Source organism: Ochotona princeps, chromosome 17 (genome assembly GCF_030435755.1).
Source record: "Ochotona princeps isolate mOchPri1 chromosome 17, mOchPri1.hap1, whole genome shotgun sequence".
Classification (NCBI taxonomy): Eukaryota; Metazoa; Chordata; class Mammalia; order Lagomorpha; family Ochotonidae; genus Ochotona; species Ochotona princeps.
The window spans coordinates 53,958,273-53,985,688 of NC_080848.1; the positions used below are offsets into that span (position 1 = coordinate 53,958,273).

At 56.9% G+C, this 27,416-nt stretch overlaps 1 protein-coding gene across 13 annotated transcripts; it reads left to right on the plus strand.

Moving 5' to 3' along the window:
* Positions 1–803: 803 nt before the first annotated feature.
* Positions 804–26,458, plus strand: DLG4 (discs large MAGUK scaffold protein 4). Of its 13 annotated transcripts, XM_012929718.3 has the most exons (21): positions 804–902; positions 1,127–1,167; positions 9,227–9,292; positions 12,462–12,515; positions 12,644–12,694; positions 12,877–13,001; positions 13,104–13,273; positions 13,373–13,509; positions 13,695–13,839; positions 20,385–20,680; positions 20,870–20,972; positions 21,075–21,189; positions 22,462–22,638; positions 22,865–22,901; positions 22,997–23,024; positions 23,172–23,219; positions 23,355–23,456; positions 23,680–23,852; positions 24,746–24,855; positions 25,333–25,424; positions 25,502–26,458. In XM_012929718.3, the coding sequence occupies exons 5-21, from the start codon at positions 12,665–12,667 to the stop codon at positions 25,606–25,608; spliced, it is 1,995 nt and encodes a 664-aa protein (XP_012785172.2). In that variant the 5' UTR covers positions 804–902; positions 1,127–1,167; positions 9,227–9,292; positions 12,462–12,515; positions 12,644–12,664; the 3' UTR covers positions 25,609–26,458. The 13 variants fall into 13 exon arrangements, 12 of the variants coding, with proteins under 12 accessions (XP_012785172.2, XP_058531936.1, XP_058531935.1 ...); XM_058675953.1 differs by lacking the exon at positions 804–902 and having other exon boundaries at positions 12,635–12,694; positions 25,502–26,232; XM_058675952.1 differs by lacking the exon at positions 804–902 and having other exon boundaries at positions 1,148–1,167; positions 9,227–9,391; positions 12,635–12,694; positions 25,502–26,232.
* Positions 26,459–27,416: the final 958 nt, after the last annotated feature.

Consider the following 27,416-nt stretch of genomic DNA (forward strand, 5'->3'; position numbering starts at 1 on the left):
GGTTCCTCCTGAAGTCTGTCTCCACACACATAAAAGACAGCTGGGGGCGAGGGACACTCCAGCTAGCCTGTGAGAGTCTCTCAAACCAATTTTCCTCAAAACTAAGAGGGGCCCCTTTCTCCAAATACTTGACTTTTCGCAGTGGAAGGGACACCCCGGTTCACCACCTGGTCCTGGGAACGCCTCCGTCCTTCCAGAAACTCTGTCAGACCGCCCTGTTCTGGGTGACTGGCTTATGTGTGTGACCCTGAGGAGAACTGCATGGGAACGCCCAACTCTCCCTCTCCCAGCCCCTTTCCTTTGCCTCTAGCTTCAGCCAGGAAGCCCCAGGCGGTGGGGTCAAGCCCCAAAGGAGGGAGAGAGACAGGCCTGAGTTCAGCCTCCACTCTGAGTCCTATTCTTTCTCCTTGGGGGAGACCCCTCTTCTTGGCCTCTTACTACAGTGTTGCTAAGTGGTGCTGGCTTTGGGGGCAGGGAGTGGGAGGGGATGGACAGAGGGCCAAGGATGTGACCAGAAGTCAGGTGGTGGTGCCTGAGGGAGAGGGGGTGAGGTCAGGCACTGCCCACTTTATCTCCCAGCCGGGCCTGGGTGCCAAGAAGGCAGCTCAGCTCCAATCCTGGAGGATTAAGGAGATTACAGTGAGAGAACGGAGCAATGTCCCAGAGACCAAGAGGTGAGAATCGGGGTCCTTGTGTGGAGGGGAGGCCCTGCAGACAAAAGTGGGGCGGATGGGCAGGGACTGGAGGTGAATTGGTCTTGGTCCTTTCCTACTGCCACTCTCCCCTCACTTGCCTTTGCCCAGCTCCCCGGTCAGTCCTCTGGCTCCTGGCGCCCCCCTTGTTGCGGTGGGCACCGCCCCTCCTGGCAGTGCTACACAGTGACCTCTTCCAGGCCTTGCTGGGTGAGTAGCCCCAGTTTTCTTAAGGGTCAGTGCGGCTGGAGGCGGGGTGGGGAGGGCAGGCCATGTGAGTGAAGTCCAGAGTTGACTGGAAGCCTGGAGCCCCACGCTCAATCTTCAGCATGGGAGCCCTCCTGGCAGGATGGTCAAGGCGTGGCTGGAGGGGCGGTGATGGTGGCCGGAGGAGGGGGTGCAGGGAGCATGACTGGGCTGTGTTCCTGCGACAGACATTCTGGACTATTACGAGGCTTCCATCTCCGAGGGTCAGGTAAGGCTGCAGGGAGTTCTTGGCTTGCTGTGGGAGCAAGCGGGCAATGGGCAGCACAGTGGGTGAGGATTGGGGTCGATGTTGAGTAGAGCCTGGCTGAACCCAAATGATCAGATGAGAGACCCAGGGCTCCTGGAGACAAAATCCCAAGTCAGTGGCCCAGGGACTTGGGGACATGGAGAATACACTCTCCCTGAGAAGGCTCTATTCCCTGCCCCCCTCTCCTTTCTTCCCTGCCTCCCCCATTTCAGTCCCTGGAGGGTCAGGGTGTAATTACTTTGCAGGCATCCTGCAGTGATTCCTGAGAGAGAATCAGATCCCCAGGGATTCCCTCAGCAGCCCCTACTTCACACCCTGCCCCAACCATGACCTCCCTCCAGTATTTCAGCAACTAGAAGGGTGCTCCCAGCCCATCTCTGGGCGCTGGCTCCCCTGAGAGCTGAAGTCCACCTTTCTTGTCTTTGCTGCCCTTGTGGAGGGCTGGCTGGGTCTCCATGTTGGCTTCAGGGCGTCTCAGCAGCGGTTTCTAGCTCCTTTCCCATTATCCGGGTTCCTGCCGGCACTGAAGGAGTTAACTCTGCCAAGGCACCCCCCCATTCTGGCTCCTCGCTCCCTCCCTCCCTCCCCCTGCTTCCTCTCTCCTCCTCTCTCCCCTTCCCTCCTCAGCTCCACGGCTCCCTTGGCCGCTGCCGTCTCCAGTCCCCCCACCCCACTCCCCCGCCACGGCCCCTAGCCCCTGGCCGCTTGGCAAGACCCCCCCCTACCCTGGGGCTCCCCGAAATCCAGTTCCCCTCCCCCACCCCAGCTCATGCCCCAGCCCCCGAACTCCGGGGCTGCTAGCCCCCGGTGCCCCCGCCCCTCCTGAAAATCGGGGTGTGCTCCCCAAACCCCCTCCCCTCCATTGGGGAGCCCCTTTCCGGCCCCCTTTCCCTCCCTCCCACGCTCCCATACCCTTTCCTTCTCCAACCCCCTCCTTCCCCTCTCACCCCTCCCCCCATCCTGGCCCCCCCTGCAAAAGTGGGGTGCGGAGGGGGGAGGGGTGAGAACCCACCACGGGGAGGAAGGCAACTCTGATGAAGTCAGAGCCCCTTACCCGCCGCCGCGGCCAGGCCCCCCAACATGGACTGTCTCTGTATAGTGACAACCAAGGTAAGCCTGCCGGGGGCTGCTAGCCGGGGGGAGGGCAACAGTTTACGGGGAGGGGTCCAGCAGGCCTCAGTTGGGACTGGAGGCCCTGGAGTGAGAGCATCACGAGTAAGATGCTTTTGGGGTCCATGCTTTAGTTTTGGGGTTCACAGCTGAGAAAACGTTGAATTTGGCCACAGGTGCCTCCTGGAGTGATCCCTCTGTACCTATAGAGAAATGGAAAATTTGGGATATTTCATGGTTTTGGGGAGCCTGGTGGTTTGGGGGGTTCACTGGCGATGTTTGAGGGAGACTTGTTTAGAGAGAAGCCTGGTTCACATGGGAGGTCTGCTTGTGGATGGGGGAATGTGGGCTGTGTGTGTGTATGGGGGGTGTCCTCTTCCCACCTGGGGGCGAAAAGCAGGCTTCCACAGGGCTTTAGCCATTCCAGGGGGCTCCTGGCATGAAGGTTCAGGTTACTGGCTGTGGGTGCCTGCGTGGTCTGGGGGTGTCAGCTGGAAGAGAAGGAGTGGGCCTCCAGGCTGTGGAATGTTTTGTGGTAGATACCTTTGGGGCTGCTGTCTCAATATGAGGGAATTGTTAATTTGGGGTTTGAGCTTAAGGAATGAGACAGTTGGGTCCTGCCAGTGAGCTGGGTTTGGACACTATCACCTGAGGGAGTGGGCCAGGTGAGGCCAGGACTGGTGGTACTCCCATGGAGGCGGAAGACGTGCAGTAGCTGCCAGTTCTGGAGGGAGGTGGATGAGTGGTGTGGGGATGGAGGAGATTTGAGGAGGGGGACCAAGTGGATAGTGCAGAATTTGGGGGTGGCCCAGGCAGGTACCCAGTGTCTGCATCTTCTCACACACTGCCATCAGACCTGGGCAGGAAGCAGGGAGAGGACTGCCTGGTACCCCTGGGATCAAGGTGTTAGAGGACAGCTGGGTGGACAGGTTTCCTCCATCCCACCCCAAGGACTTCTCATGGAGCCTGGTGGGGTGAAGAGGCGGCGGTGGAGGGGCCAGCAGCCGTGGGCCTCTGTGCAGGGGTGTCCCCGAGGTTGGTGCTTGGCGAAAGCAGGTGCAAGCTGGCCCCTGGTGGAGAGTGTGATGCCTGTGCCTTCTAGAGCCTGGGACAGGAGAGCTGGGTGCCTGGTGTGTGGAGGGAGGCTTGGGCGGGTGGCAGGCAGCTGGGGGCTGGGGGGTGGGACAGGAAGTGGGGGCCGCGGGAGGCGGGGTCTGGGTGAGTCACAGGCTGGGGAGGGGGGTTATATTTAGTGGGAACTGCATCTTCTCATGGGAGGGAGCCCAGGACACACATGTTCCCTGTCACAAATTCACACATATATGTGCACACGCGAGAGTGCTTGGAAGAGATGGGGGGTGCAATGTCCTTGAGGTCTGGAACCCCACCTTTTCTCCACCAGGGCTACCTGCTGGTGCCCCATTCTATGGGGCTGTGGGTTTTTCCCCCAGGCTGCTGCTTCCCCCAGCCCCTGGAGTTTCAGAGACTGCTTCTGGTGCTTTGGTTTCTGGGGCCCAGTTTCCTTTCACATCTGTGGGCTCCTCCAGCCGTCTGCTGCCTCTAGGCCTGCTGCTTGGCCTTAGCGCCCCTCTACCCCACCTCTGTGCACAGGTGTACACAGAAACCTGCACAGAACGTGTGGGTGCACACATCCAGCGCATGGATTGGAAAGGGGGGTGAAGGTGAAGGGTTGCCTGCCTTGGCCGTCTGTATTCTAGAGTGGGTGAGGACTTCTTCGTCCCTCACTTCTACCATCTTGCTGTGAAGCCCAGGGCTGAGCTTCCGTGCAAGAAGGAAAGCTGGCAGTACCATTATGCATTTGGGGTTTTACTGAGGCATGGAGACCCAGGCTTTTCCTCCGCCTGGAAAACTTGTCAGCTTCAGGATGGTGGGGACTCCAACTCCCATAAGACCTTGAGGCACAGCAGCCCTCAGTGTTAGAGGACTGCTGGCCACAGGGGTGATGGGAGTTGTGGTTGGTCTCTATCCAGGGCAGCGGCGGGCAGCCCAGCACGAGCCAGCGGGGGGCACGTGGCTCTTGCCACTCACCTCCCCCCATCCCCAACACACCCGGGAATGCAGGGTGGGGTGGCAAGAGCTCAGGCTTTCCTCAACTCCCGTCTGGGAGCCCTCCATCTTTTATTGCCTATATTTAGACTCGTGCCGCAGTGGTGGAAGGAACATCTATGGATGCCTGCTGGGTGCTGGGCGCTGTGTTGGGTGCAGGCTCTGCTTCATATGCCATCGTCTCGTCTTCCTCGGCGCCCATCTCTCTTGGCAGTCGTCTCCCGGTCTCTGAGCATCTCTTTCTCCCACTCCGCCCCCGTCCCTCCCCCTCTCCCCGCGCTGCTGCCGCCGTTGCTATGGGAACCGGCGACGACTGAAGTTGCGTGGCGAACGGGAGGGCCGGGCGAGGGTGGCGGAGGGCGGAGCAGAACTAGTGGGGGCGGGGGTAAAAGGGGCCAGAAACCGGGAGGGGGGCGGTAGTTGGCGCAGAGCCCCGGAGGCGAAGCGGTTAAACCCTCCGGGTGGTCCTCATTGGGCCCGGACAAGGCGGTGGGGGCGGGGCGGTGTGGCCGGCGGCCTCGTTCATTGGCCGGCCGGGGCGTGGCGGAGGACCGTGTGGGCGAGGCCCGGGGGAGCGGATGGGCGGGGCGGGGCGGGGCCTGTAGGAGGCAGGTGGGCGGGGCCTGGCTTACTCCGTCGCGGGAGGCGGGCCGGGGGAGGGGCCTGGGGGAGCCTGACCCGGCAGGGGCGTGGCGTGGGCCCCTGGTTCCGTGAGGACTCGGGGTATGAGGGGGCTGTTGTCTGAGGAAGGGGCAGGGCGGCGGGGGTCTCTGGGTGGGAGAATCCGGGGGGGCTCGGAGGTCTGACGTCTCAGTTTTCCTAAGATGGAGGCCTGTTCAGATTTCATCAGGGCACCCCTCCTACCTCAGCTCTTTGGGTTCCTGGGAGACGGTTGCTAGGCGACAGCAAAGTCCTTGAGTGCTGCGTTACCAGGCAACAGGGAAACGGAAAATGGAGGGAAAAAAGGAAATGGGGGGGATGGGGAAGGGTCTCCTCCGTGGGCCCTAGCGCCCACTAGTGGAGAAGCCGGCTCTACGCACTTTCTGTTCCAGAAGGATATTCAAGCTTAGCCCTGGCTCCCTGTGTGAGAACCCAAGCCTTCTATCTGGACCCAAAACTAGGACATTGGGGGTCATCTTGGGGGAGCGCCTGACAGATGCCGACCAACGGGATCGGGCTCGCGTGGGCAAGATCCTTTCTGCCACGTGGGGTCATTTTTATGGATAGCACAGGGTTGATTTGAGGATGCCCCTCTTTGGGTTTTAGAAACTGGATGGTGGGGGAGCACTTTCGTTGGGAAAATACTTGCAAGAGAAGCTTTCTGGTTCAGTTTGGGAGACAATGAAAGCCTCTAAAGAGATCTGAGGCAGTTGGAGGTGTTCTGGAAAATGTGTGGGTCACAGCAAGCCTCAGGCCAGATCTTTGGTGTGGGGGCAAATCTTCCAACAAAATTAGAATGCCGGATCACGGGGGTAGGGGAGAGTGTTGAGAGGTGCGGAGGGCAGCCACGCTTGTGAGGGGTAAAGAAATAGATTGAAAAAAATGTCTTACTAGGGTTGAGAATCAATTGCAGAGATTGCAAATTGCGTTTGGAGGATTTGCTGTAAGGTAGATTGGATAATTCCCTGGATTTGGCTTCCAGTGTAGCATTGGGGACTGGGATATTAGAAACTCATGGGAGTCTTATTAGATTCAGGGGTTTGGATAGACGGACCCCCTTTCCAAGACAGATTTGAGGATTGGTTGTTTATTTCAGAAAAAGTGTGGTATTTGGGTTAATTTGGGCTGGGGGACAGAGATGATTTAGCAAGCAAGCTTTAGGGGTATATTCATTTGAGAACAGAGTTTGGTTATCAGGGCGTGTCACCTGCAGAGACGAGCTATGCCGGTGGCAGTGGGTGTTCTGGCGTCCGGAAGGATGCTGTCCACCCTAACATGGGGGCTAGGAGGGGCGGCGTGGCCCTTGGGCGTTCTTAGAATGCGGATGTACTGCATCCTCCTCTGTATCCCGCAGTCCAGTAGCGATGAGATGTCCAGCGAGGTTTTAGAATGGTGAGGGGCCTGGTCATTTTTTTAGGTGTGTGTGTGTCTGTGTAGGTATGGGTGGGATAAGGGACCCCTGGTAAATTTGGCTCGCGTTTCTGTTTGAAGAGGAGTGGGAATAGAAGTATGTTCTGGAAGGTGGAATCCACAGAGGAACTGCTGGAACCAGAGAAGTTGGTGCCTAAGAGGGTCTCCCCTCACCCCCTCTCCCATCGTGACGCTCTCTCGTACTGCGCAGGCGCCTCACCCCCCCCTCCGGCCGCAGCCTCCAGTCGCCGCGGCCGCCGCAGCCCCCGCCCCTCTGCCCCTCCCCCTCCCCAGCCCGGGACCCTCGCTCTCCCGCCCACCCCTTCCCTCGGTCCCCCTCCCCTTCTCAATGTCGGCTCGGAACAGATTCGCCTCCATGTGTCTCTGCGTGGTACGTGCCGCGGTACGGCTCCGGCCCCGCTCCTCTTTCCGGACCCCCCCAGATCTCAGGGTGCAAAGCTTCAAGTGCTGCCGCTCTTCCCTGGGCTTGGCGTGGGGTCTCTGGGGTTGCAACTTGTCGCGGACAGGCACAGGGGATCGCCCCTCTTTCCACTTGGCCCCACGCCCCTCTGTGTTGGGGGTGCAAGCCTCGGTTCCAGGTCGTTTTGTGCATCTGGGGCTCTGGTGAGGAGGGGACTCAAGGGGAAGCAGCAGTGTCCTCCCAGGCCTTAAACATGTCTTTGACTCTAATGTATTGGGAGTTCAGACTCGTCGCAGCTGCACTGGAGCCATCGTGGGGTGAAGGGGGTGGGGGGTCCGCCTGTCAGTGCCCGGAAGTGGGGACTAAGGTGCTGACAACCCTTCCAGTGCCTCCTTTGGAGTTTCAGCGTCCCCCCATCTCCCCCCAGACACACCCACCCAGACTGTTCTTCTTTCTTACTACATGGACATGGATGGTTTTCAGGGGGCAGAACAGAGGCCCTAACCCCCTGCACCCACATCCTGGGAACTTTGGTGTCCATTCCTGGCTGTCCATTGTCCTCAGATTGTCTCTCAGTGACTCTCCCTCCTGCTCGACACCCGCATCTCCATGGGGGTGGGGCATGAGGGGTGTCTGAGTCTCCCTGGGGTACAGGCAAGAGCCCCCAGCACTGAGTTGGCGAAACCCTCCCCCTGACTGCCAGGGCTTGCAGCTGGACATTTTGGTCCTATCACTCACTCCTTTCCTTGGCAGGGCATGGTGGGTGGGTGGAGGAGAGGGGACCCCGAATTCTGGGACAGTGTCCTAGCTGAAAGCCACCTTTCAGTTCCCAGGACCGTTGTGGTGCTGTCCACCTCCCCCCACACACGCACTTGCCTTTTCCCCTGGCCTGTCTGTAGTGGTGTGTATTTGAGTTCAGGACCCTCATGTCTGGGGGCCAGAGGACAAACTCAGCCTTGCCAAGCCCTTGTGTTTCTGCATCATCGTACATATCAGCAGGGTGTGTCCTGCTTATCCTGTCCTGACTGGTTGGTCTTGGGGGCCGGGTCTTCCTGCTGACACGCCATGTCCCTCTTCAGTGTCCTGCTACATCCTTGTCTGTACTTGGATGTGGGTCTCATCCTAAGAGTTCTCTCATTCATCCCTGGTATCCATCAGGCATCATCCCTGATCTTGATCTTGCAACTGTTGCCTTCCAAATGTTGGGGTGTTCTCCGTGTTCTCCTTGCCGTCTCCCCAATATGCTCTGGTGGTGTGGGGGGATACGTTCTGTGTTCCGATGAGCTTGGAGTTGGGAAAGGTCTGCCTCTGGGGCGGGCAGGCCTTGGTGGTTCCAGGTCGAGCTGCTGCTTTCATTACTGCCCTCTCTCCCTGGCTTCCAGTTAATCCGGTTTACGAGTGTCCCCATATTCAGCTCACAGGAAGCCCTTGAAGTGGCAGTTGGTTTACTGAATGGAGAGTTGGGGCTCCAGAAGGCCAGAGGAGGACCAGGAGCTTCCAGCTGTCTCCACACTCTATCCACTTCACCACCCAGGGGACTTCAGGCCCCCCTCCTTCCAGCATCCCATGTGCTAGCTGTGGGTGGGCCCTTCTTGGGGTGTGGGTTGGCTGCTGTGCCCCTCTGCTGACTACTTGGGAACTACTAAGGGCCAGGGAAGAAAGGGCTGGGCAGGCTTAGCCTGGTTATGTCTGGCGGCGAGGGGGCTGTGGGAAGGGGGTGGCTGATGCCAGGTATCTTTGGGTTGAAGGGCCTGGAATGTGGCCTCTGCCTTGGGCCTACAAGGTGCTGGAGAGCCAGTTGCTGGGGGGATGGAGGTCGCAGTGAGGGGTGGGAGGTGGGCATGGAACGCAGGAGCAAGCAGGTGAGCTATGGGGAGGGAAGGGGAGAACCTGGTGGTGAGCTTAAGATGGGAGGGGTAGCCAGGAAGTTGGAGGGGTGTGAAAATGGGGGTGGAAGTGCCAGGGGCTAGAATACCGGAGGATTGAGGGCCTGCTGAATGAAGGCCTGAGCAAGCAGCGGCCACAGGGTGCCAAAGGAGGTAGTATGCCAGACTGGAGGCCAGGGCCCCGGGATGCGGGATGCGGGAGGCAGGGGTTGGAGAATGGGGTAGTGACCTGGGGAGATGACAGGTACTGACGCCTTGGTGGGAGAGGGGGCTGTTGGGGAGGGTGGAGAGAGGGGAGCCAATGGGCTGGAGGGGAGGGAGGGGGAGGAGCTGGTCAGGCCCCGGGGCCTTCCGCACTGCACTGGAGGGGGGCTGGGGGAAGAGCAGGCGGCCCTGCGGCCTGGAGCCGGAGGCACCCGGGCGGCACCAGTGGCGGCCCCAGTGACGCCTGTGTCCCTGTCCCCAGAAATACCGCTACCAAGATGAAGACACGCCCCCTCTGGAGCACAGCCCGGCCCACCTCCCCAACCAGGTAAACGCCCCCGAGCTGGTGCACGTGGCGGAGAGGAACTTGTCCCACCTCGAGGCCGTCCACGGGGTCGTGGGCCACGCCCACCTCTCCCCCCTCAAGGTAGGAGACCCTGGCGGCCCCCTCCCCAGTGCAGGCCCTTGGAGCCTCGGAGCTGCAGCAACCCCCTCTAAGGGCCGGTAGGGCGAGAACTGTGGGGGCGGGGCTGGGGCTTGGGCTCCTGGGGCCTGGGGGAGGGGGCTTTAGGGGAGGGGGCTGGACGACCACACTGGTCTCAGAGAGAACAGGCTAGGCCGGCCGGAGTGGGTGTGGAACGTGTGTGCGTGTGTCTGCGGGGGTGCGCCTGGGTGTTGAGATGCCCGCGTTTCCCGGGAGGCTTCCCCCACCCCACGACGCCTGGCCCCTCTTCGTTCTTTTACACCCCAGAGCTCCGCTTCCGTTTCGTGTGTCCAGAGTTCCAAGCGCCTGCCGCCCTCATTTGCTCCTGTCCCTTGGCCACCTCCTCCCCCACCTCCGCCTCGGGGCCTGGCTCTCCCTGCACCCTCCTGCCTGCCCGCCAGTCTCCAGCCCTTTCCATCTGTCTGCTCTGAGACTTCTCATGCGGTGGAGCCCCTGGGCCTCGGCCCCTGCCCCAGCCCTCGCTCTGGTCCTGCGCCTCCTCCTCCCCCTCCCACCTCTCGCTCCCTGCTGGCTGGCTGGTTCTGGATGCTGTCTCTCTCTTCCTCCCACGCATACTCTCTCTCCTCTCTCCTGGAGCCCCTGCTAAGGCCTTTGCTGCCCCTCCGCCGTCCAACTCTCCTTTTTCCAACTTCCTGCTTCCCTACCGTCTACCTTCCCCCACCCCTTCTCTCATTCCCTTGGGCTCCCACCTCACCCCCTTTTACCCCCACCCCCTTATTATTCACCACCACCTGTTTGTCTGCCCTCCTCCTCTGTGCCCCAGGGTGCTAGCCCAGGCCTCTGAGGGCTTCTGTCCTCCATGCACTTGGCACCTTCTGCTGCAGTCTCCCCTTTCAGAGGGGTTTGGGAGGCAGGTGTGAACTTGCTGAGGGCTCAGGGTGGACCTTCTCAGAAGGTGTGGGGCTGGGGGAGTTGTTGACATTTCCCACAGAGAAGGAGAAGTTTCTGAGTCTAGGGATGGGGCAGGTTCTGGGATGGGGTGGGGATGAGACTTAAATCAGGGCAGCGGATTGAGCTGATGATGGTGAGCCCCAGCATTGGGGACAGTGTGACATCTGAGCCTTCCTGGAGAGGAGGAAAAATGTTGAGATGACTTAGGTGGCCATTAAGTTCCTGGGGAGCGGGGAGATGAGGGATGGGGCTGGGAGGCCGAGGGGGCATTGCCAGGCAGCTAATGCTGGGGTCTGAGCTCAGGGAAGCAGAGGGGGTGGATGGGGCAGGGGTGGGAGGATCTCAGCACCAGGCCTCCCCCAGGGGACAAGAGAAGCCCCAGTTTGCAGAAGAGATAGGGGAGTGGGTTGGAAATGAAGACGTGCCATTTGGGACAGAAGCTGGAAGGGAGAGAAGGTGGGGCAAGAGTTCCTCTGGGCCGTGAAAGATTGGTGGTCAGGGTGAGATGGACAGCTGATGAGGTCCCATGGTCCTGGGGGGAGGGGCTGGTGGGAGAATGGAGGCTGGTGTTGCAAGAGGGAGCTGGAAAGGGTGGGGACAGGTCTATGGGTGAGGGGCTGAGGGGTGGGAAGTAGTGAATGTGGTGGGGTGAAGGGTGGGGTCGCAGGTTCCAGGGTGAGGCTGGGAGAGAACGTTGAGGATGGGGTATGGGCTGGCGGAGGAAGACGTGGGTGAGATTTTGACAATCAGTGGCTATTTGTTGGACAACAGCTGTGATTTGTGAGGTTGGAGGATGGTGTTAATAGATCTAGCAAACCTATTAACAGAGCTGGAGAATGGCCGACTGGTGGCTTGTAGGATTGAGAAATAGCAGGAGAGGGACCCCCTTGGGAGGGAAAGCGCAGAAACTGGAGAATCCTCGCGCTTGACTCCAGATCAATATTGGCTGAAGGAGGAGACAGGTTGCAGACCCCGGAAACAGGCTCTGGGTGGCCTCCCAGCATTGCCATAGAGAAGTGGCTTCGGTTGCCCTGGCAATTGGGGAAGCCCCTAGGACCAGCCTAGGGCTGGCCCCGCCTGAGCCCAGGACCCGGCGGCTGACGTCAGGGATCTGGGCACGCCCCTCCTTAACCCTTTGCGGACCGAAGGCGGGGGGGGGGGGGGGCAGGGGGGGGAAAGGATAGAGGAACAAGCTAGGACCCGGATGTCTGTCACCACTCTTCACCACCCCCACCCCTCTTCCTGCCATCCATTGCATTGCGTAGGGCGAGGGGAAGGCCTGCAATTCAGGATGCGTTGAGCCCACAAATCCCTGAAGCCTGGACTTCCTTCACCAGGCTAAGGGGGCGGGGGAGGGGGGGGTCCGAGTGGGCGAGGCGGGTCTGGTGGACTGAGGCCACGCCCCATCCGCTGCCTGTTGTCCTGACGACAGGGCCTCCAGGAGGTGGGTCTCCCCAGGTCTTGGCTGGTCTTAGATACTGTTGCTAGGCAACATGGTGGAAGGGATGGATTGGATGGCGGGTGGGTGAGAGAGAGGGAGGTGGCTGCCGCTAGGGGAACCCCGGATTCCCGGAGTGCAGAGATTACAGAAAAAAAAATGTATGTGAAGGTGAGGTGTACACCTGGGCAGGAATGATGAAGACATCCACGATGATGGGGTAGGAAGTGTAGGGACAGAGACGGGGACAGGAGGGGGTGGGGGAGCAGGACCCGGTGGACATGAGCCCTGGGATGTATGTGTGTAGCACATAAGGCATGCAACACCCCATGGTGTTACATCCGGTGAGAAGCTCCCCCTTCTCCCTCTCCACTCTGCGCCATCTGCTGCTCCCCTCTCCGTCTGGCTGTCTCTCCCTTCTCTGCTTCTCCTACAGCTTCTTCCACATGCAAGGGCCGGGCAGAGCTAGAGCTGCACAGTGTGTGTGTGAGAGAGAGAGAGAGATGGGGGCCAGGCCCAGTCCAGGAGGAGCCCTGAGGGGGCGGCAGAGTGGGCTTGGCAAAAGGCTGATGACAGGGTAGCCAGGCAGCGGGGACCCTCGGTTATGGGCTCCCTCTGGGATGTGGGCTCAGGACGCTGCTCGTCTCCTATTTCCTCTCACAGGCCAATTCCCCCCCTGTGATTGTCAACACAGATACCCTAGAAGCCCCAGGATATGTGAGTTGTTTAGATTTGGGGAGGGGGTAGGGCAGGGAGGCCGCTGTGAAAGAAGGACGGGGAGGACCCGGGCAGGCGCAATGTCTGTCTCACTGTGGTTGTGTTTCTGTCCCGTGTTGGAGTTGCAGGTGAATGGGACCGAGGGGGAGATGGAATACGAGGAGATCACATTGGAAAGGGTGAGGATTGAGACCACTGGGCTCCCCGTGCGCCCACTTTCTTCATGCGCCTGTGTTTCTGAGTGACTCCATCCCTCCTCGTTCTCTGACTGCCACTAGCCAACTGATTCCGCTCCCACACCCTGTTCCCCCCACCCTCAAGTGGGTGGGGTGGCTGACGCTCCTCTGGTCTTTCTTCCCAGGGTAACTCAGGGTTGGGCTTCAGCATCGCAGGTGGCACTGACAACCCACACATCGGGGATGACCCATCCATTTTCATCACCAAGATCATTCCCGGTGGTGCCGCAGCCCAGGATGGCCGCCTCAGGTGGGCTGAAGAGACGGGGACGAGGATGCTGGTGCCCTGCAGAGGGAGGGCCCCGGGCGGCAGGAAGCCCCTCGCTCAGGCCCCTCTTGCTGCTGCCCTTAGGGTCAATGACAGCATCCTGTTTGTCAATGAAGTGGACGTGCGTGAGGTGACACACTCGGCAGCGGTCGAGGCCCTCAAGGAGGCAGGCTCCATCGTCCGCCTCTACGTCATGCGCCGGAAGCCCCCTGCTGAGAAGGTCACGGAAATCAAGCTCATCAAGGGGCCCAAAGGTGGTGGCAGCCTCCCCTCCGGCCTTGTCCCATGTTGTGCCCAGCAGCGGATGCTGGGTGGGCATGCTCACTTTGTACTCCCTCCCTGCCTCCCTCCAGGTCTGGGCTTTAGCATTGCTGGAGGCGTGGGGAACCAGCACATTCCAGGAGACAACAGCATCTACGTGACCAAGATCATTGAAGGGGGTGCCGCCCACAAGGATGGGAGGTTGCAGATTGGAGATAAGATCCTGGCGGTGAGGAGCCCCTATCCCCTAGCTCACCGCCCCCAACCCCCACCCCCTGGCTGCCCGGCCTCCCCGGCAGCTCCCCTTGCAGCTCCCAGCAGGTTGAGGTTTCTCCTGGCCCCTGCCACCGCAGTGTTGTGTTCCGTGTTGTGTATGTGAACTTTGCTCTGCTCATCACCTCCCCCCGCCCCCAGGTCAACAGTGTGGGGCTGGAGGACGTAATGCATGAGGATGCCGTGGCAGCCCTGAAGAACACATATGATGTTGTCTACCTGAAGGTGGCCAAGCCCAGTAATGCCTACCTGAGTGACAGCTACGCTCCACCTGACATCACGACCTGTGAGAGCTCCCTGTGACCTAGCCCAGCCACCTGCCTGTGGCTGTTCCCCAAACCCCGATGTTCCCCATGACCTGGCCCAGCCACCTGCTTGACAGGCAGTCCCATGGTTGCCATAGCTACCACCTCTGCTGTGGTAGGAACTAGAAAGGATCATTAGCAGTCCCTGCTCTAGAAAACATGGGCCCAGTTGAAGTTGTTGGGCTGGTTTTTTAGTTTTTTGCACCCTTAAAGAAAAAAAAATAGGCCATTCTTTAAAAAAGAAATACTCAGTTGAAAGGTAGTTATAAAGGAAAAGGAGAGAGAGAGAGGCAAAATGAGAAATCTACCATCTGCTGGTTCACTCCTCAAATGGCTAAATGACCAGAGTTGAGCCAGGCCAGAGCCGGAAGCCAGGAGATTCTCCCATGTGGGTGCAGGGACCCAAGCACCTGAACCATCCTCCACTGTTTTCCCAGGTGCGTTAGCAGGGAGCTGGATGGGAAGTGGAGCAGCCGGGGCTTGAACCTTCACCTCCACAGGATGCTGGTGCTGTAGGTAGCAGCTCAATGTGCTGCATCACAATGATGCCCCCCCACTCTTTTTTAAGAAATTTATTTAGTGTTTTTTTTTGAAGGGCAGAAGGAGGCAGATAAAGCTTCTATCTGCTGTTTTGCTCCCCAGATTTCTGCCATGGCTGGGGCTAGGCCAAGCCAAACCTGGGAGCTAGGAAGTCACTCTGAATGCTCCACACAGCTCACTAAGACCCAGCCCCTCGAGCAGCTACTCACCGCATGTCAGGGTGTGTGTTAGTAGGAAGCTAGATCAGGCGCTCAAACCCAGGCACTCCAATCTGGGTTGCAGGCTTCTCAAGTACTGTGTCAAATGCTGGCTCTGGAACTAATCTTTTTTTTTCTTTTCTTTTTAAAATTTATTTATTTGAAAGGCAGAGTTGCAGAGAGAGGGGGAGAATCTTCCATCCCTTGGTTCACTCCTCAGATGGCCATCGTGACCAGAGCTGGGGTTCTGTGGGTTCCCAGATGAGCGCAGGGATACAAGCACGTGAGCCATCCTCTGCTGCTTTCTCAGGCACATCAGCAGGGAGCTGGATTTGAAGTGGAGCAGCCAAGGCTCAAACCAGTGCCTGTATGGTGTGGCAGTGTCGTAAATGCCAGCTTTGCGTGCTAGTCCACAGCACTAGGCCCCTGGAATTGATAATTCTTAGGTCCATTTAGAATATAGAAAAAGGAAAAAGGCTTCACATTTCGTTAGTTAAGGCCATTTTAGTTGGTTGCCAAGATGACATAAAACATAGAAGAAAGAAGTAGACATCAATTTTGCTTCTAAATGAAAATGTAAAAATGTGCAGTGACATAGTAGCAAATCAAATGGCAGATTGCAAAAATAAATAACATGCTCACAAAGTAGGGTTTATTTCAGAAAACTGAAGGTGATTTAGTATTAGGAAATATTTTTTTAGGGCTTACTTTTTTTTATTAGAAAGGCATATTTATAGGGAGAAGGAGAGACAAAAAGATCTTCCCTCTGCTGGTTCACTCTCCAAATGGCCACACAACAAGAGCTGAACTGATCTGAAGCCAGGAGCCAGGAGCTTCTTCCAGATCTCCCACATGAGTGCACAGTCCCAAGGCTTTGGGCCATCCTCCTTTGCTTTGCCTAAGCAGGGAGCTGGATGGGAGGTGGAGCGCTGGGACACACACTGGTGCTCATTTTGGATCCTGGCACTTGCAAAAGGAGGACTAACCAGTTGAGTCATAGTGTTGGTGCTGGACCCTAGAACTCGTTTTTGGTTTTTTTTTTAAGATTTACTTAAAAATTTTTTAAGTTATTTTTATTGGAAAGGCAGATATACAGAGAAAAGAAGAGACAGAGAGGAAGATGTGTCCGCTGATTCACTCCCGAAGTGACCGCAATGGCTGGAGCTGAGCTGATCCGAAGCCAGGAACAGGGAACTTTGTCTGGGTCTCCCACGCAAGTGCGGGGTCCCAAGGCTTCGGGCCATCCTCAATTGCTTTCCCAGGCCACAAGCAGGGAGCTGGATGGGAAGCAGGGTTGCCGGGATGCGAACTGGTGCCCATATGGGATCCTGATGTTTGCAAGGCGAGGACTTTAGCTGCTAGGCTACTGCTCCAGGCTCTAGGAGAGTTTTTTTTTTTTTTTTTTACAAAGTCAGATATGCAGAGAGGAGGAAAGACAGAGAGGAAGATCTTCTGTCCAATGATTCACTCCCCAAGTGACTATAATGGCTGGTGCTGCGTTGACCCAAAGCTGGGAACCAGGAACCTCTTCCAGGGTCTCCCACGCGGGTGCCGGGTCCCAAGGCTTTGGGCCGTTCTCAACTGCTTTCCCAGGCCACAAGCAGGGAGCTGGATGGGAAGTGGAGCTGCCAGGTGCCGGGATTAGAACCGGCGCCTGTATGGGATGCTGGTGCATTCAAGGTGAGGACTTCAGCTGTTAGGCCACGCCGCCGGGCCCTCTAGGCAAGTTCTTTTTTTTTTTTTTAAAGATTTATTCATTTTATTACAGCCAGATATACAGAGAGGAGGAGAGACAGAGAGGAAGATCTTCCGTCTGATGATTCACTCCTCAAGTGAGCCGCAACAGCCGGTGCGCGCCGATCTGAAGCCGGGAACCAGGAACCCCTTCCGGGTCTCCCACGCGGGTGCAGTGTCCCAATGCATTGGGCCATCCTCAACTGCTTTCCCAGGCCACAAGCAGGGAGCTGGATGGGAAGCGGAGCTGCCGGGATTAGAACCAGCGCCTGTATGGGATCCCAGGGCTTTCAAGGCGAGGACTTCAGCTGCTAGGCCACGCCGCCGGGCCCTAGGCGAGTTCTTAACGTGATTATCTTAAGCAAGTTCATGGAGAAAAGCTCAAGATTGTCTCAAAGAGATGTGGTAAAGTACTTGATAAGATGAAACATTTTCAGTTTAAAACTTAGTAAATTGGGAACAGGAATAGCTATGCCGAAGGAGCCGTGGCATTGTGTTGGGAAGCTCTGGCCTTGTGTCTCATCGGTTAGGACGCTGCAGGGCCTCCTCTCAGCTCTGCTACGTGCTGCCTTAGTGCTGTTAGTATTGATGTTTTTGAACCTAGTAACTCTATTTTAATTTTATTCCCTTTTTTTTTAACTTGATTTATTTGACAGATGACACAAGAGAAAGCTTGAAGGCAGAGACAGAGAGGCCTTTACCTGCTGGTTTACTCCCCAAATGGTCCTGGTGGCTATGGCTGATTAGTAGCCCAAACTCCATCCGGGTCTCCCCTGTGGGTGGCAGATACCCAATGACTTGTGTCATCCTCTGCTGCTTTCCTTGGCTCATTAACAGAGAGCTGGATCCGAAGCAGGGCAGCCAGGACTCAGATGAGTCCTCGGTGTGGGATGCTGGCATCACAGTCAGGGGTTAGCGTGCTGTGCTACAGTGCTGACCTTGAACCTAATAATAACTGGGGGGGGGGGGGTCTGGTTCATTGTAGGAAATTAAACAGCAGCCCTGGCCGCTCTCCACTCAAGGCAAATATTATAGGACAGAATTGCCCCCAGCAAAAATGATTCTCTTGAGAATCATTGCTTTAGAGATGGCAGGTGAAGAGCTGGCGGGGAAAAAAAAAACAACTATAGAGCTGTTCCATTTGAAAAGAGAGAAGCAGAATTGTCCTTATTGACCGTTGGATTAAAGTGCAAGTGGATTAACTGACAAACAACTAAGATGAAGGGTAAGAATGTGGCCATGAGTAGTCGTGGCTCTGCACGTTAAGCTGCCGCCCAGGTTGCAGCGCTGGGTGAGTCCTGCCTCAGTTGCTGCTGACTGTGCTTCCTGCTTTTGGGCTTGGGAAGCCTTGGATAATGGCCCACAGACTTGGGCCTCTGCTACCCATTGTGTGAGATCCAGGTGGAGCTCTTGGTTCCTGGCTTGGGCCCAACCCAGCCCCTGGGTTGTGAGTGTGAACCAGCAGACAGAAGATACTTCTGTTGCTCTGCCTTTCAAATAACTAAATAAATCTTAAAAAAAAAAATAGAATGTGTCTCTATGTAAGTCAATAACAAGAGTCAGGAGCTTCCCAGCAATGAAAAGATGTCATGGGTAAGAAAATCCCTTTTGCAATAGAAATCAATTCTATAAAATTCTTGGAAATGTAGACTTGACAAGAAATATCAGATTTATAGGAAGAAAATGATGAGGCTTCTAAAACAGTTTCTGGTTGGAATGACTTCATGTGTGAAACATCTTAGCCCTCCCCAGATTAATCTATACATTTTATGCAATCCAAATCAGAATTTAAATGTTGTTTTTCCTCCTGGGAATTTAGCAGGTTGATTTTAAAGTTCAACTGGAAGAATCTGTGTGGGAGAAGAGCTAAGACATTTTTGGAAAGGAGTGATGAAGTATGACTGCCCCTACTGAATATGAAATCAGGCTGTAGATGCATATGAAAATCACATGTTAATAATCCTGGTGTTTTTAGACTTTATACATTTTTATTTTTAATTGAAAGAGACTGACATCTTCCATTCACTAGTTCATTCCTAATCCAGCTCCACCACAGCCAGGGCTGGGCCATGCCAAAGCCAGGAGCCTGGAATGCAGTTCAAGTCTCTGGTATGAATGGCTGGGATTCAGGTACTTAGGCCAGTACTGGGATGTACATTAGCAGAAAGCAAGTGAACAACCAGCGCTCGAACCAGGCGCTCTAAGATGGGTGTGGGTGTCCTGAGTAGTTGCATCTACTCCACATGGTACTGTTTCTAAATACCATAACTTTCCTTCTTTTTTTTTTTTAAAGATTTATTTATTTTATTACAAAGTCAGATATACAGAGAGGAGGAGAGGCAGAGGAAGATCCATCCGTCCAATGATTCACTCCCCAAGTGAGCCGCAACGGGCCGGTGCGCGCCGATCCGAAGCCGGGAACCAGGAACCTCTTCCGGGTCTCCCACGCGGGTGCAGGGTCCCAAAGTATTGGGCTGTCCTCAACTGCTTTCCCAGGCCACAAGAGGGAGCTGGATGGGAAGTGGAGCTGCCGGGATTAGAACCGGCGCCCATGTGGGATCCGGGGGCGTTCAAGGCAAGGACTTTAGCCACTAGGCCACTGCGCCGGGCCCATAACTTTCCTTCTGAAGGAAACTCAGGCTTCTTGGGAAAAAGGTCCATTTAAAATCCTGAGTGAGACAGAGCCAAGATGAACTTGTGGCATCCTTTTATAAAGCAAGGGAGGTAGCCAAGATTTATACTAGAGTCTAACTTTTATATGGGAGGTAGCCAAAATTTATATGGGAGTCCAACTGCAGGGGCTCCTGCTGGCTATTCAGAGCTCCATGGATTTGTTACGGTCTGTGAGGTCACAGTAATGCTTGCAAATATTCGGGTAGCTGTGGAGAATCAAGCACCTGTCATTCTGAAGATAAAGAGGAAGTCGGACCTTTACTGTTCCCCACAACCTTTCTTAGACCATCTGAAGGTAGTGAACATAAGGCACTTTTTTGCAGAATTCCCACCAACAAATGCTTCCCTGTTCCCCTGAGAAAACTAGCACATCTTCAGTTAGCATTCTCTGATGAATAACCCAACTTAGGCAATGATCATTGCTGACTTTGAAGTGAGGAACCTGTGCAGTGGCTCAATTAGCTGAACTTCCACTGGTTCATATGCTGGCTGCTTCCTGCTTTTGGCCTGGGAAAGCAGTGGAGGATGGTCCAAACTCTTGGGACTCTGCTCTCACGTGGCAGACCCAGATAGAATTCCTGGTTCCTGGCTTTGGATTGGCTCGACTCTGACTCTGGGGAATGAACCAGAGGATAGAGGATATCTCTCTGTCTCTTTCTCTCTGTAAATCTGCCTTTCCAATAAAAATAAATAAATAAATCTTTTTAAAAAATAGTAATAATAAAAGAAAGGAAACTGAACTGAAAAGCTGACAGGTGCTTGATAGTAGCTAGACCGGGCTGTTGGCAACCAAACTTATCCCAGGATCTAACAGAGCCAGACATCTTTGTGGCCTGCAGTGAGGCAGTAGGGAGACTATTCTGGGATGTTGACTCTGCTTAGAATTTGAACTTGAATCTGATTGAGCCTGAGAAAGAACTGCCAGTGTCTAAGAGATGTAGGGGCAGGGACCCAAGTTGCACCAGACCACAGTAGCTGCTCTGTTAGATTTCTCTTGTAGAACCCTGGCCACTCTTGTCCTCAAATAGCCAGCCCATTCAGTCAGTGGGCAAGCGGAGGAAAAAAGAGAGAGAGAGAGAAATTCCATGGATTCATAGCGCGAACTAAGCTCTCCCACTACTGAAAGAAAGCCCCCAAAGCATGCTATGAATATTAGCACCTCACCACCCCACAGAATGTCTCTAAGTGCTTTGCTTCCCAAGAGAACCAGTCCCTGTAAGGTGCTAACCCCTGGGACCATGATCCCAGGTCCCCCACTGTGGGATCTCTGGCAGAACAACTTCCCTTTTGCCACCTGAGTCTGGCAGGGAGAAGGTGGAGCAGAGGATGCTGTCTGCCTCCGCCCACTTCTGCCTTGTCCTTCCACCCGTGTCTGCCCCCAGCCTACTCCCAGCACCTGGACAATGAGATCAGCCACAGCAGCTACCTGGGCACTGACTACCCCACAGCCATGACCCCCACTTCCCCTCGGCGCTATTCGCCAGTGGCCAAGGACCTGCTCGGGGAGGAAGACATACCCCGGGAGCCGAGGCGGATCGTCATCCACCGGGGCTCCACCGGCCTGGGCTTCAACATTGTGGGCGGCGAGGATGGTGAAGGCATCTTCATCTCCTTCATCCTGGCCGGGGGCCCTGCGGACCTGAGCGGGGAACTGCGGAAGGGAGACCAGATTCTGTCGGTGAGGGAAGGCCTGTCCACTGTTTGTGACCACCCCCTCCCCACCATGGTCCCCATCCCTTGCCTCTCACAAATTCCAGGGAGGGGGTGATGAAGCCTGGCGCACCTGCTCGGCTAATTCCTACTCCACCTGGCCCTGGGATGTGTCTCTCCCTGTCCCCAACCCCACAGCCTCTCCTCCCATCTCTAGGTCAACGGTGTCGACCTCCGCAACGCTAGCCATGAGCAAGCCGCCATTGCCCTGAAGAACGCAGGTCAGACGGTCACAATCATCGCTCAGTATAAGCCAGAAGGTATCTCAGAACCCTGTCTCCTCAGCTGGATGGCTTTGGCAGGGCTGGGGCGGGAGTGACTGGGTGGGGACAGAATTCAGGAACCTTCTGGTCTTCCCTCAGAGTACAGCCGCTTCGAGGCCAAGATCCATGACCTCCGGGAGCAGCTCATGAACAGCAGCCTGGGCTCAGGGACTGCCTCCTTGCGGAGCAACCCCAAGAGGGGTTTCTATATCAGGTCGGGGGCTTCCTGAGCTGGGCCGCTCAGGGGTCCAGGGGATCCTTTCTTCCTTTGCTTTGTGCCTGCCCATCTCCCACCCCCGCTCCTCAGCCGTTCTCAGCCCAGCCAGACGCCTAGCTGGTGGTCATCAAGGGCTTGGCTGTGCAGGTTTCACAGTTTGAACCATAATCGGCACTGGGCATCCACGGAGCCAACCCATCAGGGATCAGAGCTTTCTGGAAAGTTCTGGAGAGTTCCCATGTCCATTATGAACCTGTATGGGCTTTCTTCTTGTCTTCAGTCCCTAGACAATACAGCATGTGCACCTGCAGCAGCAATTACGCTGTATCAGTTGTTATGATGAGGGAGGAGTCAAAGACTAAGGGAGGGTGTGCGTAGGTAGGCTCTATGCAAATCACGTTTTATATAAGGAACTGGTGCATCCGGGTATTTGGGTAGCTTTGGGAAGTTCTGGACCCCTCACCCTGTGGGTTGTCAGGGATGACTGTTCCCCGCTGGCTGAGGAGAAGACCATGCTCTTCAGTCCTGACTGCCCTCTCCTGCCCCCATGTACGCTGTAGCTTGTGTTATCCCAGCCCCTCCTTTCCGTTCCCGGCTGCTTACACAGCCTGCTGCACCCTTGCGGTTTGCAGACTCGGGGCCGTCAGTCCCGGCCCCACCTCCTCCCAGAGGCGCAAGCCTGCAGTTTTGGCCATCTGCTTTCTGGAATATCCTACAGGGCTGTCCCACTGAACAGGTCCCAAACCCTCCTCGTCTTTCCTCTGGGTGTGGAGGAGTCCATCCTGCCAGAGCAGTGTTCTCTGTTGCTTAGTGCCCTCATTGTCCCAGGCTCCAGATCTCTGCCCTTCTGTCCCTCCTGGGGTCTGTCTGGTTGTCCCCAAAGCCACTGACTTCTGCCTGCCAGCTGATGCTGAATGGGCCTGGGAATCTGTTGGCTGTGCTGTTGTCTGACGGCAGGGGTGTTAACGACTCAATGCTGCAGTCTTGTATTGATGAGGGAAACCCCAAGGTTGCGTGCAAGCAATCTCACTTTTTTATTCTTTATAAATGTAAGCATGATTCATAAAGGTGACTTGGTGACACACAGGTGTAAGGTAGATTGCAAACTGTTGCCTGCAGGGGGTGGTTAGTTCTCACCCTGAAAGCTGTCTTACAGTGGAGACTGAAGGGTCCTGCGGCTGCTGGGTCCCCCCCACGCCATACCCCTGTGGCCCCTGCTTTGCCACAGACCTCAGGGGTGGCTCTGACTGGCAGCCGCTTGCCCTCCAGGGCCCTGTTTGACTATGACAAGACCAAGGACTGCGGCTTCCTAAGCCAGGCGCTGAGCTTCCGCTTTGGGGATGTGCTGCATGTCATCGACGCCAGCGACGAGGAGTGGTGGCAGGCGCGGCGCGTCCACTCTGACAGTGAGACCGACGACATTGGTTTCATCCCCAGCAAACGGCGGTGAGCTCCTCGGCCTTCCCAACACAGCCGTGGGTGCCCCTCCTCAGCTCCCCACCTACCAGTTCCAGGGCACGGGTTTACCCTCTGTCCTCCTCGTGGGCACTGTGGCTCCCATGAGCCCCGGGACAGATAACCCTCCTCCCTGTGAGGTGCTTTGAGGCTGTTGCTGTGAACGGAGTTAGCAGCTGGGCCTTTGCCTACCCCATCCCTTTGTGTTTTTTCGCAGGGTTGAGCGACGAGAGTGGTCAAGGTTAAAGGCCAAGGTAGGTGGAGGTGGGGTGTGTCTGGGAAGAAGGGAGTGCACATTGAACCCCAACTCTTAACCAACCCTCTACGCATGCCTGCTTTCTCTTCCCAGGACTGGGGCTCCAGCTCTGGATCACAGGGTACGTGGGGTCAACCAGGAAGACCAGGGTGGTGGTGCTGGGAGGTGAGCAGGGTAGTGCGGAGCTGCCCTGGACGTGGCAGCAAGGCGAGATGGGCTCTGCGGCCCGTGTCTCCCAGCCCCTGGCAGACATCCTTCCTCCTGCCAGGTCGAGAAGACTCTGTGCTGAGCTATGAGACGGTGACACAGATGGAAGGTGAGCCCGCCCCACCCCAGCCCTGGCTGGGCCCCACCCTCCCCTTCCCCTTGCATCCTGCGGGCGCTCCCCCTGCCCCAGTGTCTTGCCCCTTGCGGCAGCACAGGGTCTGCAGCTGGCGCTTGCTCTCTGCAGTGCACTACGCTCGCCCCATCATCATCCTTGGGCCCACCAAGGACCGGGCCAATGATGATCTTCTCTCTGAGTTCCCCGACAAGTTTGGATCCTGCGTTCCCCGTGAGTGACTGAGGCATGGGGGTAGCTGGAGACAGGGATGATGGGGGGCTGCCTGTGGGCCTTGGCAGAAAGGGGTCCTCAGAGAGGCCCTGCGAAACCCTTGGTATCCCCGGCACCCCCTGTTCCCTTCCCTGTGGGGCCTGGACTGGGGGAAGGCTGGTTTGCAAGCAAGAGGGACAGTGGCCAGATCTTCCGGGACGGGGGTCGGCTGACTTTCTGGCAGATACGACGCGGCCCAAGCGGGAGTACGAGATAGACGGCCGGGATTATCACTTTGTGTCCTCCCGGGAGAAAATGGAGAAGGACATTCAGGCGCACAAGTTCATCGAGGCCGGCCAGTACAACAGCCACCTCTACGGGACCAGCGTCCAGTCCGTGCGGGAGGTGGCGGAGCAGGTAGGAGCCGGTGGGCGCCTGGTGCTCTTGCCCCTGCCCTCTCCTCGCCCCATTACAACCCCTCCCTCCCCAGCTCTCTCTAACTCTCTTTCTCTCTGTCTCTTTCCCTGCTGGGTCTGCGCTCCGCTCCTCCACCTCCTCTCTCCTCTTGGGCAACTCTGTCTGGTCGCCTGCTCTCTGTGTCCCACCTGCCTGGCCCCAAACTCCCCACCGCCATCTGTCTGTGTTCCTCCTGCCTGGCCCCTCCTTGCCCCGTTCTCTCTGCCCCCTCCTCCTACCCCCGTGGCCTTCTTTCTGATGGGCCAATTTGTCCTTCCTGATGGCCCCTCGGGTCCCCTCTCCACTGCTCTCCCCTTTTCCGGGGGTCTCCACTCCCCTCTGACATTCGGCTGCTGACTCCTTTCCCCGCTGCCGCTGCCCTGCCGCCCTTCCCCCCACGGCTGCTCCTTCCATCTGCCTCCCTCCCTCCCATCTGTTTCTCCTTGTTCCTTCCATCTGTCTGTCCTCTGTCCGTCCTCCTCTGCCCCCTCCCTCTATCCTACTTCCTTTTCCTTGGCTCTCGGGCCCCACATGCCCGGTTCCTGCCTCCTGTACCCCGTTCTGGCCTGTACCCTGCCACTGTCTTTGGGATCCCATCCTCTGTTATGTACCGCCTCCCCACACACACCCTCTCTTCCTCCCTCCCACCCCATATGCCCCTTTCCTTTTTCTCTCTTGCACTCTGTCATCGCCCCCCTGCTCTCACCCTCTCCACTGCTCACCTTTTAACATCCATGTCACTTCCCCTTGGCCAACCTCCTGTCCCCACATCCTGTGTCCCCATGCCTCGGTGCCCCTGTCCGTCCTCTCCCGCCACCTGCTGGTCCCCCTCCGCCCACCCTGCCTGCCCCCAGGGGAAACACTGCATCCTCGATGTCTCGGCCAATGCCGTGCGGCGGCTGCAGGCGGCCCACCTGCACCCCATCGCCATCTTCATCCGCCCCCGCTCCCTGGAGAATGTGCTGTGAGTATGGTCCTGGGGGCCACCCCTCTGCACCCCTACTCCTGTGGCCTCTACGTTGGATTCTTCCTTGAGTGGGATCTGCACCCAGGGCTGGAACCTGGAGGATGCTGGGAGTCCTGGGCCTTCCCTCCTCTTTGGCCTTGGAGTTGGTCAGGACTACAACTTCCAGCTGCACCAGGGCAGGGGCATGCACCAGCTGGGGGCGAGACAGGGTCCCCGGGGCTGCTGGGAGTTCCAGCTTGAATGCTCCCTGTGGGGCAGGCTACAAGAGTGAGATCACTGGAGTAGCTGCACCTGGTCGGGATGGGTCCAGGTTGTGTGTGGAGGGGGGAATGGGGGCTCACTTGCGGCCCCAGAAGATGCTGGGATTTTTTTTTAAGTGTTTTACTCCTTGCTCTCAATGAGAAAATGTTGGTTGCAACTTCTCATCTCTGGATGGAGGAGATGAAGGGCCTGCATCTGTTTGGCTCTTCACAGAGAGATTAACAAGCGAATCACAGAGGAGCAAGCCCGCAAAGCCTTCGACAGAGCCACCAAGCTGGAGCAGGAGTTCACAGAATGCTTCTCAGGTGAGGCCAGGGCTGGCCCGGGGCGCTCTCCTTGCCCCTGGAGGGGCCTGGCCTCACACCCTGTGCCCTCCCCACAGCCATCGTGGAGGGCGACAGCTTTGAGGAGATCTACCACAAGGTGAAGCGTGTCATTGAGGACCTCTCAGGCCCCTACATCTGGGTTCCCGCCCGAGAGAGACTGTGACTCCTGCCCTGCCTCCCCGACCCCGGGCCCTCGGTCTGGACTTGCTTGGCCCACACCCTCTGCGCCCTCGCCTCCCTTCCCACTCTTCTTATTTATTTCCTTTCTGACCGGATCCAGCCGACACTGGAGCGGGGAGACCCCCCTCTGCATGTTTCCCCGCACCCAGAACCAGGCTCCTGAATCCCCCAGGGACCGGGCGTCTGGGGGAAGGGGCGGCCAGCTGGGCTCCTGGCTCCAAGGACCTGCCACACTCTACCACCCCTGCCCCCTGCCCGCCCCCAACGCACACTTGACCCTGCCGGGGGCACCCCTTGCCCACCCCGTCGCCTCCCGCACACACTCCAGAATCAGGGCCCCTCCTTCCCCCAAGGAGCAACTGCTGTGGGGATGCAGGCCGCAGGCCCCCACTCTCTCCTGAGGCAGGGCCTGGGGTCACCCCTGCCCCCCATCATGACTCCCCATGGCCCTTCAGTTCTCATTTATTTTTTCCCACTTTTTTTTCCTTCTCAAAGGTGGTTTCTTGGGGGCATATGTAGGGGTCTCCCCGCTGGTCCCCCTGCCTTCCACACACTCCCACCTGTTTTTCTTTGCCGGTTTGCATGAGTGGAAGGTCTAACTGTGTTTTTTTTTCCCCTGGGAGCTTTTTTGTTTTGTTTTGTTTTGTTTAGTTTTCCTTTTGGGGGGAGATGGGGGGATGGGTCTAGGGAGTGGGGAATATGGGAGGGAGGGTGGGGGGCAGGGGTCGGGTCGGGTGTCCGGGAACCAGGGGAAGACTGGAAATGCTGCCGCCTTCTGCAATTTATTTATTTTTTTCTTTTGAGAGAGTGAAAGGAAGAGACAGATACTTGAACCTTCTTGTGTGGCCTGGTTATTTGGGACCTAGACTTGGGTGGGGGAGGGGGAGTACAGGGTTGGGGAGGGGGAAGCGGATATTACCTCCAACCCAGAGAGCATATAGGGTTGGGAGGTGGACTGGGAGGGAGCTGGCCAGTGGAGGAACCCAGGTTGATTAGGGGTGGGTCCAGGAAAGGCAGGCAGGGGGAGAGGGGAGCTCTGTCTAGCTGGAAGAGGAGACCCAATGTGCCTGGGGCCCTGCCAGCTTCACCTAGCTGTGCCCACCACCTGGACAGTATGGCAATCTCCATGGGAAAGGAGAGAGAACACTCTCACAGGGTTCCTGCTCTGGGAAACCCAGCAGCCCTTGAACGTCTGTTGAGTGCAGGCGTGTTTAGAAAGACTGACAACGTTGCCCAGCCTGGCCTCCTTCTTGTGTAATCGGGACACTTCTGCCAGGTTACACCTGGGCAGGATCACCCAGCGCCAGGTCTGTGTGCCAGTGGGGCTGGGACTTCCTGCCATCGCCTGACACTGTGTGAGAGACCATCATCTGGCACAGACTGGGGAAGATCCCAGGTCAAAATTCACAGGGCTGTGTTTACTGGATGCAAGTGGCTTCTGCACTGTGGGAAAGTCAGAAGTCAAACTCTTAGAATCTGGGGACAGTCTCATGGAGTGCTGGTGAAGTATGGTTAGAGTTGAGCTCTAGATTGTCATCCCAGAGGCTCCCTGAATCACTGGATGTGTCTGAGGATGGAGGAACTCAAGGACCTGGGCCTTCTCCCCTGCTTTCCCAGGTGCATTAGCAGGGAGCTGGATCAGAAGAGGAGGAGCCAGGACTTGAACTGGTGCTCATGTGGGATGAGCAGGCGACCTTGTTGGGTTGAAGTCTAGAGGGGCAGTTTTTGTAGACACTTCTGACTAGTTAGTGTAAAAGACTAACCCACATGTGCCATCCATACAATTTTACC

What these genes read in the sequence shown, in the direction of transcription:
- DLG4 (XM_058675945.1), top strand. Translation starts at nt 2,287, where the DNA reads ATGGACTGTCTCTGTATAGTGACAACCAAG. An exon ending in CCCACCTCTCCCCCCTCAAG is followed by an intron (nt 9,392 to 12,461) that starts GTAGGAGACCCT and finishes TTCCTCTCACAG; the next exon opens with GCCAATTCCCCCCCTGTGAT. An exon ending in GACGGTGACACAGATGGAAG is followed by an intron (nt 23,220 to 23,354) that starts GTGAGCCCGCCC and finishes TGCTCTCTGCAG; the next exon opens with TGCACTACGCTCGCCCCATC.